Genomic DNA, 14,980 nt, shown 5'->3' on the forward strand with positions numbered 1-14,980 from the left:
TTTGGCAGTGCCTAACTTTTAATGGTGAAGGTATGAGGAATGAGGAGCAAAAGTCAACATTTCCATTACCCTTTCCCCCCATTTTCTATATTTTATTCTTTTGCTAACTGAACCACCTTTTGGTCACTCCAGCCTTCTCTTTGCTCTCCCTCCCTATGGCTCCATCCCTTTGAACAAGAAAAGAAAAAACCATGGGGCTTTGATAGAGACTCTGGATAAAATTAAGAACTTCAAACTCCCAGGTCCCCCCACCCCCGCTTTTTGAGCGAAAAAGAAAAACAGATGTCCTGTGTAAGTATAAATAACTCCGTACGTTGAAACCTTTCTTTTACGCTGCATTAAACTTTATTTAATGCAGGGTGCCCCTTCAACTGTAAAAAGGTGGAGAGGGAGCAAACTTGAGGGGTGACAAAGCCCTAAATCTTGTTCTTTTCCCTCTGGGGAAACAGAAGAAGACAGGAGGGAAAAGCTTTCAGGCAGATGAAAGAGCTCCATCTGATTCCTACCAAACTCTCAGAGAGGGATGGGCCTTGTCAACTGAAGCCCTGGCCCTATGAGGTTTTCTTTTCTTTTAGGTCTGAAATAGTGGTCTTTTTTTTTTTTAATGACCCCACTTAAAGCACTTTCATGACAGGCCCCTAAAAGAAGAGGAGGAGGAGGAGGAGGAGGAGGAGGAGGAGGAGGAGGAGGAGGAGGAGGAGGAGGAGAGCACCTTTGATGCAATCCATCAAGCATTTTTTTCCCCCTGTGGATGCCAATGTATTAGCAGATCTTTGGTGCATGATGTGCCCCAGTACATATGCTAACCTGCACACTCAGTTTGGATGCAGCCCTCCAGGATTTGCACTTACGTGAGCACATAGTTGACGCTAACGATGCAGTGAGGCCTCGAAGATCGGCTATTGTGAACGATGGTGGCGTAACTCTGCACCCAGACCCAGCCACCTTGCTTGGCCAGGAAGCGGTAGTATTTAGTGGTGACTTGCCCCTTCACTAGCACTGCAAGAGAAAGCAAACCACAGAATTAATGCCAGGGGCTGGTTGATCCCAGTAGCCTCGTAACGTCAAGAAGGAATACCAGTAAATCACTGCTATGACTCCGCTTTATTTCAGCAAGTCAATTTAGAAGCTGAGGACATACAAACGTTAAACAGCTCTTCGACAAAACTCTAGGATTGGTTGTTGCTCCTAGACCAGGGCTGCACACTTTTGGCCCTCCAGCAATTGCTGAACTACAGCTCCCATCATCCCCAACCGGAGATAATGAGGGATGGTGGGAATTACAGTCCAATATCTGCAGGAGGGCCAAGGTTCTGCAGTCCTGTCCTAGACTATTCACTGGCCCCAGTGGATCAAGGGGCAGGAAGCTTCTCAAGGCAACACTTCCAGTGTTCTCAGTAATTGGAATGTTGATTTCCGGGGTGTGGGTGTGGGTGGATGTGTAAGTGAGTGAGTGAGAGAGGGAGAGAGTTTTATTAGTCCACCCTTGCATTAACATATGAAGAACATTGTGTTCCTAAGTCAATAAGACACCAATCAATGGCAGACATTCAGTCAACTATTGTGACTCTTACCAAAGCAATGGCAGATGGTGGGAAGAGAAATACTCTTCAGAAAGACATACCTGAGCACTACATGTAAATGTAGTATATCCAGCCAGGCTGTCAATCAAGCTGAAAATGAGTCGCTGACAATGAGTCTCTGAAAATGGATATATTCTTTACCTGGAGTGCACCAAGTGGCAGCAGTAAGAACTGAAAGTCACCTCTTCAGGTCACACATGTGAAAACACCCTTTCATAGCGACAATTAAGGGGCTAAGCTTCATCGCGGCTGCACTACCAAGAAGCTCAATGGCCACGACTTCCTCCCCCGCATCCAGTATTTACATAGTCGTTCTGTAAACACTTCAGGCTAAAGATAGCCAACATGAAATTACCAACCAGCTTTACTATCTCAAACTACAGTTCCCAGGGTTCCTTGGGTGAACGTATAAATAGATTAGCCTAATCTGAAATTGCCTTGCATCTGTGATACAGATATGAGCCACAGAACCTGGTCCCAAAGCTAGTTAAATTGAAGCACTAGGATTTAAACTGATCTTGTTGCATGGGACCCAAAGGGGTTCAGATTAAAACCAAATCTTTTACAACCCAATCCTAACCTTTGTTTACTTAGAAGTATCATCGATTTCGGTGGAGCTTACTTTCAAGGCAGCGTGTGCAAGATTGCAACAATTAAAAACACAATACAGCTCTAAATCGATGTACTTTGATTTAATGGGTTGGGTCTGAAAAGCCTGTGGACCGCAAACCAGACATCCTGGATTAAATGGATTTAAGACTTTAAAAAGTGGTTTCAAAGCCAAGCACTCCTTGTTAACTCCGTGTGCTGTCTTGAGCTTATAATCAATTATGGGATAACTTTTGCTTGTTTTGAAGTCGACCACAGCAGCTACGACTGCCTTCTTCTTTCCCTGACCGAGCTTCCGTGCAGGTTTTCCCAGCGTGGAAATGTAGTGGCGCAAAAAAGCTTCCCCGACTGCACATTTTACCTGCCAGGCAACTTAAGGCACAGAGCTAAGGGGCGCAATGTGGCAAGAAGCCGTATAAAAAGTTAACTTGCCCCGGGAAAATGTTTTTCACGCTACTTAGAATATATAGGAAACGTGACCCCACCCTACATACATTTACTGGGAAATTTACCTGACATCCATAGAATTTACACCCGTGTGGATATAATTAGGATCGGGAAGCAAGGTATTAAAGACAGAACCTGAGAAAACTGGGTATGGCGCGCTAGCTCAGTGGTAGCGTATCTGCTTTGCTTGTAGAAGGTCTCAGGTTCAATTCCTGACATCTCCAGGAAGGAATGGGAGAAAGACTCCTTGACTGAAACTCTTGACTGCTGCTGCCGGTCAGAGTAGACAGTACTGAGCAACATGGACCAATGGTCTGACTCAGTACAAGGCAGCTTCCTATGCTCTTAATTAGAATGAAGAGCAACAATGTCAGAATCAAGGTTTTTCCGAGAAGAGGGGAGTCATACATAGCCCACCAAAGTCACATGCAACGTCCCTATTGATTTTAATAACTCTAGACTGCAATGATTGGGACCTTTCCCATTCCCACCGATAGGGAATCGTCTCTCAAGCCTGGTATCAGCCCATTTCCAAACAATGTTGTGGATTCAGGCCAAATCTATTCCATTAACACATCGTAAAAACATCGGTGGGGGACCGCACGCCACTCGGAGTTTTCTAAAAATAAATCCTTTTGGGGGCGGAGTTCGCCGTTTCCCCCGATCTTTTATACCGTAATAGGTTTGAGCTTCTTTTGGAAAATATGTTAAGTAGGCGTGGGGGGTGTACGGGAAAAAATTGGAAACAAACACGACCAGACCGCTTTCCTCAGGGACAAAAATCATGCCGATTATCCACAAAGGATATCTCTGAGTGCGCCCCCCTCCCGTCCCTATCCTAAGCACTGTGCTTCGGGGTAAGACTTGGGAATAAGTTCCCTTTTAAATCCGTGGGCCTTGTTCCTTCGTGGACATGCGGAGTCTGGAAGTCCCATCAGCCCTAGGGTCAGCTACACACAAGAGAGACTGCCTTTCCCGAGTCAAACCACTGGTCCAGCTAAGCCAACGTTGTCCACTCTGGCTGACGGATCTCAGAGGAGCCTTTGGCCTTGTTATTCAAGATCTGGGGGTGGGTGGGTTCGGAAATGCCATAGGTTTACCGAAGACCTATGCAAAGCAAGTGCCCTACCACGAAACAGAAGTGCACCCAGGGAATTTTGGAGTCTGGACCTAAAACCCTTTGGAGCCCTTCCCTCCCTTGCAAAATTAAGCATCATCATGCTGGGCTGGGGGAACAGACCACCCGAGACAGACTAAGGAGGATGGGGAGCCGGGGCTGTGAAGGCCTTGGACTTCGGCCAGAGAGCGCCTCAGCCACTAAATGGATGTGTCTCCTCCTCTCCATCTGGGATTAAGGAAAGGCTCCCAGACCAGAGGAGGGGAGCTGGAATCCAGGCAAGCTGGTTTCTACAATTCCCAGAGTTCCTTGAGCGAAGGAATAATAAACTAGTTAGCACTTGCTTGGACTTTGAATACCAAAACCAAATGGAAGTGCGGGCGAAATCGTCCTACTCATAGTAATAGTACTCTGCAGTAGAAAATCTGTTGGTAGCAGTAGTAGTGAGTACTGGAACTAGTGAGTAGTGAGTGCTGATGGCAATCACAGCAGCTTCAGTAGCAGATAAAACAATACTTAAAAAACAAACAAACCCGACCCTCTCCACCACGTTTAGAACTAGTAGTAAGCAGTCCTGAAGATTGGTTTATTCTAGTGGTAAACTCAGGAGGATTGTTACTGCCTGCATATACTAGATCTCGCCTTGGACGCTTTATAATCTGTGGCGCCAGTTATATCACCCACCCGAAGAGTGCGAAGAGGAGAGGACCGGCAGTAGGAACGGGTGGCTGGCTGAGGGGTGCTAAGAGGGCCCGGATCCGTGGTAAGCAGCTCCCCTTGTTTTAGAGACTGCTTCCCTCTCTTTCCCCCTCGGCTCACTTATTGCAGCCCTTACCGTCCTTTTAAAGCCTGAATCTGAATATTTGATTCTGTCTGCACTCTCTCGCTCTCGGCACGAAAGCTGCCGCAAACCTATGCACACACCTCCTAGTCCTATTGAACTCAGTGGGACTTTCTTCCGAGCACGCGTGGCTAGGAGCTCACAGCTACCTGGAAAGCCTCCAAGCCCACTTCAGCAAACCCCCTGGACTTGGGAGAAAGTCCCACTGAAATCAATGTGACTTACTTCCGAGTAAACGCGCCTAGGCTCGGGCGGCAAGCGCGCAACGGGAAAAGGCTCCTTACGCAGATGATGAGCGCAGCGCAAGTGGAAGGTGTCGCAGCCGTGGACGTGGTGGTAGAGGGTCTTCTCGATCAGGTCCTGAGGCTCGTAGCCGGTCAGCTCAGCTACCCTGCCAGGGTGAGAGAGAGCAGAAGAGGCTGTCAGCTCAGCTGCTTGGGGCTTGGCATGCTGGTGCTGCTGGAGGCAGAAGCCAGCCGCGGTGGCAGCCTACCTGGAATCGAGGAAGATGAGCTTCATGTCCAGGCTGGCGCGGAACATGAACATATTGCTGTGCAGCTTGATCTCCGTCACGGCGCTGGGGGGCAGCGAGTGGCCCACGGCCACCAAGCCGACGTTCTGGTAGCAGCCATCGAAGGGCGACATGTCGAGGCTGTACTGACGGATCTTGAGGTAACCACTACAATGAATGACCTGTCAGGAGACAGAGATCCAGTCCTGTCCATGGGAACGTCGCCTGGCTCTGGGCAGATTCACACGTGCATACAAATGTAGCAAACACACCACGACATTAGAAATCATCTGGATTTCTGGTTCACATTTTCCTGTGCTAGTTTGTTACTGAGAGCCGGAGGCGGGCTCGTATACTCATATCCCGCCTCTCAATAAAAAGACTCTGAAGGTCTCTAACAACATATAATGATTCGCAACACGTTTTTAAATGAATGTATCCATTTAATGCTAAGTAAAGCAATGCTCTTCACGTGATGACTTGCATTTGTGAACAGGCCATCGATGCTAATGGGGCAAAGAGACACAAAGTGCTGGCTCTCACATGGAGCAGGAGAAGAGGAGCTGTTCCCATTCATCCCAGCACAGCATTTTCCCAATGGCTGTTGCTGGGGATCTCCCTTTTTGTCTTAAAAAAAAAAGAAAGAAAAGATTGTCTGCCACTTTGGGGCAGCAAACCATTCCTTATGCTTTGTAAACCGCTGGGGAACTTGTTTTGTTGAAAAGCGGTATATAAGTCGTCATCATCATCATCGCCACATATGACACCACAGAGACCTTTCGCCTCCGGTCACACATTCACATACACCAACGTTTTCAGTACGATCAGATCACAGAATATTAGAGTTGGAAGGGACCTTGGAAATGCAAATGACCCAGCTGCCAGCCATCCACTGCGCAGTAATGGCATACAGAAATCAAGGAATGTACATGCATGTCTGAGCCGAGATTAATCGATACCTAATGACTCTCAGCCTGCAGTGCAAAGTACTGGGCTGAAAATGATCCGGGACCGGGAAGAGATGGAAATGCTGCCTCAGGTGACTGATCTGTGATGATGACTCGGTCAAATATTTAAGTCATCACTTCTGCAGTATATGCGTAATGAGAATGTGTGTGCAAACCGGCCCTTTGGTGAAAGGGAAGTGGTTCATTCTACAGTTCAACATTACAAAGCTCCCAAACGAACAGTGGTAAAAAGATTGAGGGGGGGCGGGCGGGTTTTAACCCATTCCTTGATCCAGGCCAGCTTTTGAATGGTGCTTTAGTTACTTTTATTCCCGTCCAGGCGTAGAGGCGGGGGCGGGGCTAACGAACAGCCTGCAGGAAGAGCACTGAAGGCACTTGACTCTATATACATTATTTCTGCCTCATTAAACCGCCAATATTCCTGATTCAACTCCACTGCCCTGTCCTTGCATACCACCGCTCTTTCCTCTGGATTCTACAGCTCGTAAGTTCCTTGAAGTGAAGAGCCACTGAAATCACTGGAACATCTCAAGAATAAAGACTTTACCGGCCGAGAAAGTATCTCGGGTTGGAAGTCCCAACAGAGATTTTCCCTAGGGGATCTGACAGACCTATTTGTTTACTCTGATGTGCTCCACTGATGTGAGTGAAGCTTCTTCTCCCCCAGCAACGTGGCGAGAGGGCCGCGGCCGGGAGAGCTGTCATTAGGTCGCCTGTGGCTTTTGTTTCACTAATTTGCAGCCCCACGGGACTGTTTGGAAGAGCTGGGAAGTTTTGCGCTGGGAAAGGCGTTTAATTTAACCGCCTCCTCTCCCGCAAGTTGCTATTAGGTCCTGGGGAGAAAAGATCAGCAGCACAGCATCTAGTGTAGGATGGAAAACGACACCGCTGCATACTTGCTTAAGACAGCAGGAAGTGCCTTCGAACTCAGTGGTACTTCTACTCTAAGGAAACATATTTAGGATCACAATCTCCATTAAAATCTAACTGCTAGTTTCACACCCAAGAAAACATATTAATTGGGCGAAAGGACCATTGACTTCAATGGACCTTATTTATCCTAGGTGTGTGTGGGGGGGGGGAGTGATAACACAAATGATTTGTGTTTTAAAGGCAATTAGTCCGTTCGGAGTCTATGGAAGTGGGTGGGGTTAAATCTTAGGATCCTTTGCTATGTGGGGGGGGGGACCCACTGAGGACTTCTGTGTTAAAAAGATATGTAAATGACGACGACGATGCATGCCTTCCAAGTTTTCGGACACGAACGCCTTTGAACTGGGAGTGGGACTCCTGCCTGGATGGATACTAGTCTTGTAAGAATTAGCCCATCTAGTGGTTTTGGCAGGCGTTCACACGAGACAACAAACGGCAGGACGACCGTCTCTGCCTGTGCCCAATACAGCCAGGACAAGGACGGCCGGAAGGGCTGACCAGAAAGAGGGTTTCTAACTCCAAGGAAAGCCCCCGATAGACAGAAGGGCAGCGCAGTCCTAAACATGTTCGAAACTCCCACGGAGATCAAGATGACTTACTCCAAAATACGGAATGCAAAAGGGAAGCACAGAGCTGAGTTAAGAAAATCATATCTATCTATCTATCTATCTCTCTTTCTCTCTCTCTCTCTCTCTCTCACACACACACACACATATTATTACATTGGATCGGCTAGACTGGTATTGTCCAGTACAACCTGTTCCGATGTACTGGACAACACTTTCAGATTCCATTCTAAAACTTCCAGTTCCATTTGGAATGTGGCAATTCCGATTCCATTCAAAAGGAATGGAATCCATTTGCACCAGGACTTCAACAGATTTCAGTGGGACTTACGCCCAAATGCCTTACAGCCCTGACTTCAGCTTCACTATGCGTGGAGTTTTATCCCAAATAACCGTGCACAAAACCTCAGTCTTACTTGGAATCGTCCCATTGAAAAGAATGGGCTTCCTTCAAGTGAATGCCCTTCAAATCGAGGCGCAAACGTGGTAAAGCTCATGCATTATTTGTTTGTTATTTCTCTGTGTCAACCGCCCTGAGCCATTTTTGGAAGGGCGGTAAAGAAATCGAATGAATGATCACTAGTCCCACTGATCAGTTACAAGGAAGATTCAACCTTGTCTAAAGCGCTAGCGGTTCCAGCAGTTCCCTCGATTCGCCGCTGGTTGGCTCTCTTGAGCCCACCCACCTTGTATCCTCCGCAGGTGAGGCCCGCGTTCCTCTTGGCCAAGACGCATTTCATCCTTAGGAAAAAGGAGCGCTCAATCTCGTACTCTAGGAGACAAGGGGCACAATGCGCATGTCAGGGAAGAGGCTTCTCTTTGCCGCTGGCCGCTTCCTTTCTTCCCACCCGCTGCTTTACCCGGTTAACTTTACCCTGAACGAAGTGGGAATGGTAGGGCTGGTGGGCGGTGAGGACAGCCGTCATCTCGTCGTGGTCGGCTGGGTGGATGTACTCGTAGATACTGTTGCCGGTCAGCTCTACCTGCAAGAGAGGAATCCGGGCAGGTAAAACCTCTGCGTCTTTATTTTTCATCAGGCAGCGTGCCCAAATGACCTCAGCCACCCGCGACCCAATAGAGGACTTCGACGACTCACACCATTATCACACACACGCAGGCAAACAGGACACTTCAGACTCGCCAGGGACACTTTCCTGCGCACCTCCAGTTCAGTTCCAGCCTGATGCATGCAAAGGGGGCAAACTGCTCCAGTGCCCCGCAAGGCTGAGGGCCCTGTCCTGACACCACTTGAAAGAAATGCAGGAAGAGGCTGCGGTGCAGACAGAAAGAAAGCTTGTTCCTATGATTTTATCAGCGAGTGCCAAATAGAACGTGGGGTGAACGCGAATACGTGGGGTTCTTCACATGATGGGAAAAGTTAAATGTCTTCAACTTTTGCCCCAAGACAATTGTCAAGGAGCCCAGCCACACAGCATAAGGTGGTGCAGGCGAGAGTGAGAGGACAATCACTTTATCCGTCCTTGGCTGTAAGGCCCAAGGATTTCCTCGAACCTGATTTCTGTATTAACTGGCCTGCAGTCCGATCCTAGGCAGATTAATTCAGAAGAATAAAGTTCTCACTGAGGTGGCAATCTTGTGCCTGAACTGTTCCTCTTTAGAGTGCAGGTGGGGGCTCACATGGCTAAAAGCTCCTCTATGGTGCATACACTCCATCCTGCACGTAGAAAACTAGCATTTCGGGAAGACGGCTAGGCTACAACTCTTCTCTTTCGCATCTAGTTTTCTATGTGTGGGGGCGGAGAGTCTTTTGTTTATGTATGGAGGAGTATTCAGTCATGTGACCATCTGGGGGCCCCTAATCCTATTTAGTCTGTCCTGGGTGGTGTGGTGCAGCTGGCCCACTCTACACCAGGCGGCCCTATCGCAATTATAACCTGTGTCGGGTGCTTTAGAGACAGAGGGGGCAGTGGGGAAAGAAATCTGTGAGGTGGAAATGTGTTAAGTTATGGGTTGAGATGTTTCTTTGCATAAATATACCTGTTTTGTATTCTTACATTCTTGTGAATTCATTTGCTGTTTGTGCCCTCAAGAACCTACCTGTTTAAAGATACTGTGTTTGTCTGATGTGTAGGGGCATGATGCTTAACTTGTGGGAGCCTCCAGAAGGAGGGGGTTCCAAAGACCCTATAAGTCCAGGCTCCAAAATTTCTAAGCGCACCTCTGTTTAGGATCTACCTGTTACAATCCATTGGCGTCGTCCCCTGTTTTCAGCAGCACAATCCCACGCACTTTCACGCAAAAGTAAATCTTACCGAGTTCTACGGGAGATATTCTCAGACATGGGCAGGCAGTAAGAGTCCTTTTTACCCGGAAACCATTCAAATGAGTGGGATTTACTAACCTATAAATGGGAGTGGGGTTTCCGCTAAGAGATACCCTTAACTTCGCCCGCCTTGCTCCCCAGAATGTCCAGGATGGGGCGTTCGGCGGAGGCTTTCATAGCGCATCTAACTGACCCTTCGCCTTGGCCCTGCCTGCATGGGGGGGCGGGGGCAAACTGCTCCCGGAGGCCCACAAGGCCGAAGGCGTCCAAGGCACTGCAGAAAAGGAAGCCCCAAAGCGGAGGGCACGAAGGTAGGAGAGTTTTGCCCGGGGTTAGTCGGGGCGGTGCAGCGGCCCATCACCTATCAGATACCTGCGACAAGCCCAAATGAACGGAGGCGGTCTCGGAGATGTACATTATCTTGCCATCTGGAGCCACCACAAAGATGAAACCGTCCAAGGTCTGCAAGGAAAGGATACAGAGAGTGTAAAGCCTCCCAGTCGATGCCCCTCTGCGACCCCTCCTCAACCCCATTCCCAGGTTACTCTCAGACAAATGTTGGCGGCGGAGAGGCAACTGAGACATGGCGGGGAAAGAGAGGAGACCGCGGACTGAGACTGAAAATGGTAAAGAGAGACAGTGACACTTTCCCGTTTAAACAGCATCCAGCTGCCACCACAAATTAAATCCCCATCCCTGTACTTCAGATGTGCACTAGTTTTTAAGGATCATTTCCTGTCCCAGGGAGCGCTGGGAACTGTAGATCCTAGAGCAGGAGCTAGGAATCTCTAACCATTCCGACCATAGCAGCAACCTGAGCAATTCACAGGACCCTTTGGAGAAAACAGCAACAAATAGCATATAAAATATACCGCCTACAGTCTTATTCGGGTCCAACATCTGGGGTGTGTGGAATCATCAGTTTGATTTTAACTGGAAGAAATCAATGATCAGTGTTTGGCTACAACATGGTGCATGGCTCCATACACCGATCGCCTGCCTTTTGAGTCGCAGCCTAATCACAATGCTTGTGAACTGATGTTACTGTTTGAACTGCAACCTTTAAGGAAGCCACCCGGATTCAAATCCCCACTCAGCCGTGTGGATTTCTTCTTCGGATCAGTGGCCTTGGTGGGTCAGTCACCAATAACCTACCTCAGAAGGTTGCTGTGAGGATAACCCAGGCGGAGAGAGAACCATGAAACCCGCCCTGAGCTCCGTAAATAAATCATGACTACCATACGTGTTTGATCAATCAATCAATCAATCAGTCAATACCAGGGTTCCACAGTTCTTGGGAATAATGATACAGAATCCTCCACAAATTCTGCAACGGCCCTACCCAGAAAGCCCATGGCAGCATTTCCCTTTATTTTGATGGACATAGGAGAGAAAATGGGCGAGTTCCAGCAGACGCGCAGTTTGGTGTAGTGGTTAGAGTGCTGGACTAGGAGGGGGAGACCCGAGTTCAAATCGCCATTCAGCCATGATACTAGCTGGGTGACTCTGGGCCAGTAACTTCTCTCTCAGCCTAACCTACTTCACAGGGTTGTTATGAGGAGAAACTCAAGTATGTAGTACACCGCTCTGGGCTCCTTGGAGGAAGAGCGGGATATAAATAAATAAATAAATAAATAAATAAATAAATAAATAAATAAATAAGATGTTTACGCCCGTGCAGGCGCTTGGACCGAGAACCCCACTCTCCTTTTGTCTCAACCGCATTGTCGATCCCGTTCGCCAAGTACAATCCCATCGGACAGAGCTGCTTTTCAAAGTAATACCTGCAAGAGATGGGATCCCAGCTCCCGCCCAACGTTGTCCAAAGGGCTGGTGCGACTGGAATGGCCCCAGGCTTCTCCAAGTCCTGTGGAGGAGGAGACACAACGAGTTAAAGCGACACACCCGGCGTGAGAGTCCGATGGGGTTTCCTGAAGGGGGAGGGCTGCATTTGGCAAGACAAGGGAAGCCTTGAAGGCTGGGCAGGGAGCATTTCGCGGTGAAGAATGCTGAGGGGTGGAGCACGATTGCCTGTCATTTCCGTGTACGAATGTATTTGTCTGGGTGTACATGCAGGGAAATGCTCTGAAGTGTTTGGGAGCGGCAGGCATCATAAGTAAAAATCACGGTTTGCATTCAATATTTAGAACGGGATTTTTAAAAATTTAAAATAGTCGAAATGCTACCAACTCGATTATTAAACATTTACCTCCCACCGCCTCACAAACACTCCAAGTCAAATCCTGTTTTCCGGGAACTTAGTTCCTCTGCCACTAATGAACCGGAAAATATCCATTTAAAATTAATCACCAAATAAAACCACTGTCTGGAAAACCCTAGGCCAGGGGTCCTCAAACTTGCTTCTCCAAACAGCTGCCCCATTCCCAGCAGCTAGGGCAGCCATTGCGGCTGCGGATAATGGGAGCGGTAGTCCAGCAGTATCTGGGGACCCAAGTTTGAGAACCCTACGCTAGGAAGAAGTACCACCAATCCCGAGGCCGGCTGAGCTGCATGGGCTCCTACACGCGTTGCAGGATGGCCATTCAGGTCTCAGAATCGAATCGAATCATCGGAAACAAAATGGGCAAGTGATTCTAGTGCATTGTTAGATCGGGGTTGTTGTTGTTGTTGTTGCCGCCCCCGAACTGTATCTTCAAGGAATGTGTTGTGCTTGCGGGGTGTATTATGTCGCCCTCCCTATAACGGCAAACTTTGGCAGGGGGGCTACAGTCGCACGCTCCCTTCCTTGGGAGTACGTCCCTTTGAACGCGAAGGAACTCCTCTCCGAGTCGGCTTGCAAATCCCGAAGAACAGGCGGGACTGAGGTCTGGAGCGGCGGCGCGTCACAGCTCCCTGGGGACGGATATACGATCCAGAGAGGCTGGCGGCGCCCTTGGCTGGCCGCAGAGAGCACCCAGGGCTGGTGACTGACTGCCGGCATCCAGCGTCACTTATTCGACGATCTCCCGCACTTCTAAGCCCTAATGAGCGCTCTCTTAGGATTCAGTGCGGACACTTTCCCCCAAATGGGCTGAGAGAGCCTAGCTACCCTGCAGGACTGGGACCCTAAAAGCGCCCGCAGACAACCGCCTCCCCTCTTTTTCCTAGAAAGGAAAGCGCTCCCCGGCTCCGAGGAGAAAGTGGCCCCGCAGGCCATGTCTGTCTTTCACAGAAACGGTTTCATAGCAGCAAGGAGACCCCGCAGGCACTTCGGCCGGCCTCTGCCCCAACAGTCTCCCGCTTCTCGCGTCTCCATGAAAGGCATGGGTCTCTCTCAAGGGGGCGTTTTCACCAAGCGGGAGAAGCCCGAGCCGCCAACAACGGCCCCCGGCCAGGCACAGCGCATCAACGGCCCTTCGAAATCTCGCCTAGGGTTTTTTCTCCTCCGCAAAGGGTGGGATGGGAATCTGTTGCTTGGAGATTTGATTATGTGCCTTTTTAACTGACATTTCCAACCCCCCAGTAAAAATCCGTAAAAATCGTGCAGGCTTTTCCCCCCGCCACTGAAAAATGAACAATTCGATTAAAGCGAACAGCTCCTGCGATCCTAAGTTCAATTGACCCGGAAGAAACTTCCACTAAAATCCTCAGAACAGTTTCCAAAGTAAAACTGCATACTTGGGGACCAGGGGCTTGGTCCGAATCTACGACTACGATGGAGCTAACACCTACAAACCGCACGCTGGAAATAGGCGCGATTTCCTCCCACGGATCGGAATGTCAAAGACGGGTGGGAAGCCAAGGCCGTGGGCTTAACTGGGCTGTGGATCGGGCTGCCAAGTGGCCGGACAAAGGAAGTGACAAATGCTTGTCACGCAGCCACGCGCATCTCTTTATGTCCCCCCGCAGCTCTCTTAGGTCTGGATTTAAAACACTCTCCCCACCCACCCCCTTGAAAGCAGAGTCCCTTTGATGTTCTTTCATCCCATTACATCCAGGTAAGTGGGTTTAGAAGAGAAAACAAGAGCCACAAGAGCTTCCTCCACTACTGATGCAGCTAAATCCAGCTAACGATTATGCCCGCAGTACACAAACACAGGGAAATCGAGTAAGTCCTTCCCCTTCCCCTTCTTCTTCTTCCTCCTCCTCCTCTTCCTCCTCCTCCTCCTCCTCCGCAGCATCCCTACCAGCCCCCACCCCCACTCCTGGCGCGGTCTCCGTCTCTCTCCAATGCACGTGAGAGCAGGCCATCGGAAGGGGAGATACCTATTACTAAAGTGTACATAAAACACGGCAGGGTGAAAGTCACCGTGCCTAGATACCTCAGATTGCCAGCGGAACCTTTGTTTCTCCTCCACCCTCTTTTCCCTACACATTCCATCTGGGGTGTGAGTTGTCCCTCAGCCAAGGAACAGCTGGTTCGGATAAGCGAAGGATAAGAGCGGATAAGCAGAGAGCCCTTGGATATAAAGTGATTTTCAGCCCGATCCTACGCAAACTTACTTAAGGATGGGGCTGTAACTAACTCAGTGGTAGAGCACACGATCTGCATGCAAGAAGATTCCGGGGTCGCTTCTTGGCATCTCCATCTCAAAACCTGAAGAGCCACGGCTAAGTAGGGCAGACTTAGATGGACTAATTGTTTCAGTATTAAGATTGCCTGTATGAAAGTAGAAGACACAGTGGCGTCTCTTGATCTTGGTCGCTCTTGGTGCAATCTGCACTCTCTTGTGCACTTGCCAGACTACTCCAGGGGCCTCAAACTGTGGCCTTCCTGCAGAAGTTGGCCTACAAATTCCATCATTCCCAACTACGGGCCATTGGGACTGGGAGTGATGGGAGCTGTAGTCCAACAACAACTAGACACCTTGTTGGTCATCTTGTGGGCATCATTCCTATCCGCAATGGCCTTTGGCCATTATGGCCAGGGATAGTGGGAGTTGTATTCCAACAATATCTGGGAACCAAAGTTTGAGAACCCCTGATCTAATGGATCTTGAGACCCAGCTCAGGTTTGAGACCCTTCCTTGGCTCTAATGAGAACAACAATCCTATTTATGTGTACTCAGAAGCAAGTGGCAGGGTATTCCATGGGCCTAGTAAGTGGATATAGCGAGGGTGCAATTGGCCCTATCGAACCCAGAGCAGCAGTTCTCAGCTGGCTGTTACTGGTGTTTACCT

General features: G+C 49.1%; 1 protein-coding gene across 1 annotated transcript in view; it reads right to left on the reverse strand.

Moving 5' to 3' along the window:
* SIM1 (SIM bHLH transcription factor 1) overlaps window positions 1-14,980 on the reverse strand; it is a 75,915-nt gene that overhangs the window by 39,109 nt on the left and 21,826 nt on the right. The window contains exons 2-8 of the mRNA XM_053283514.1: window positions 11,644-11,726; window positions 10,232-10,321; window positions 8,450-8,558; window positions 8,262-8,347; window positions 5,091-5,290; window positions 4,882-4,988; window positions 852-999 (exon numbers count right to left, since the gene is read on the reverse strand). Coding sequence (XP_053139489.1) covers window positions 852-999; window positions 4,882-4,988; window positions 5,091-5,290; window positions 8,262-8,347; window positions 8,450-8,558; window positions 10,232-10,321; window positions 11,644-11,726 — 823 coding nt within the window. The remainder of the gene's footprint in view (window positions 1-851; window positions 1,000-4,881; window positions 4,989-5,090; window positions 5,291-8,261; window positions 8,348-8,449; window positions 8,559-10,231; window positions 10,322-11,643; window positions 11,727-14,980) is intronic.

The sequence above is a fragment of the Hemicordylus capensis genome, chromosome 1, assembly GCF_027244095.1.
Source record: "Hemicordylus capensis ecotype Gifberg chromosome 1, rHemCap1.1.pri, whole genome shotgun sequence".
In the NCBI taxonomy this organism is placed as follows: Eukaryota; Metazoa; Chordata; class Lepidosauria; order Squamata; family Cordylidae; genus Hemicordylus; species Hemicordylus capensis.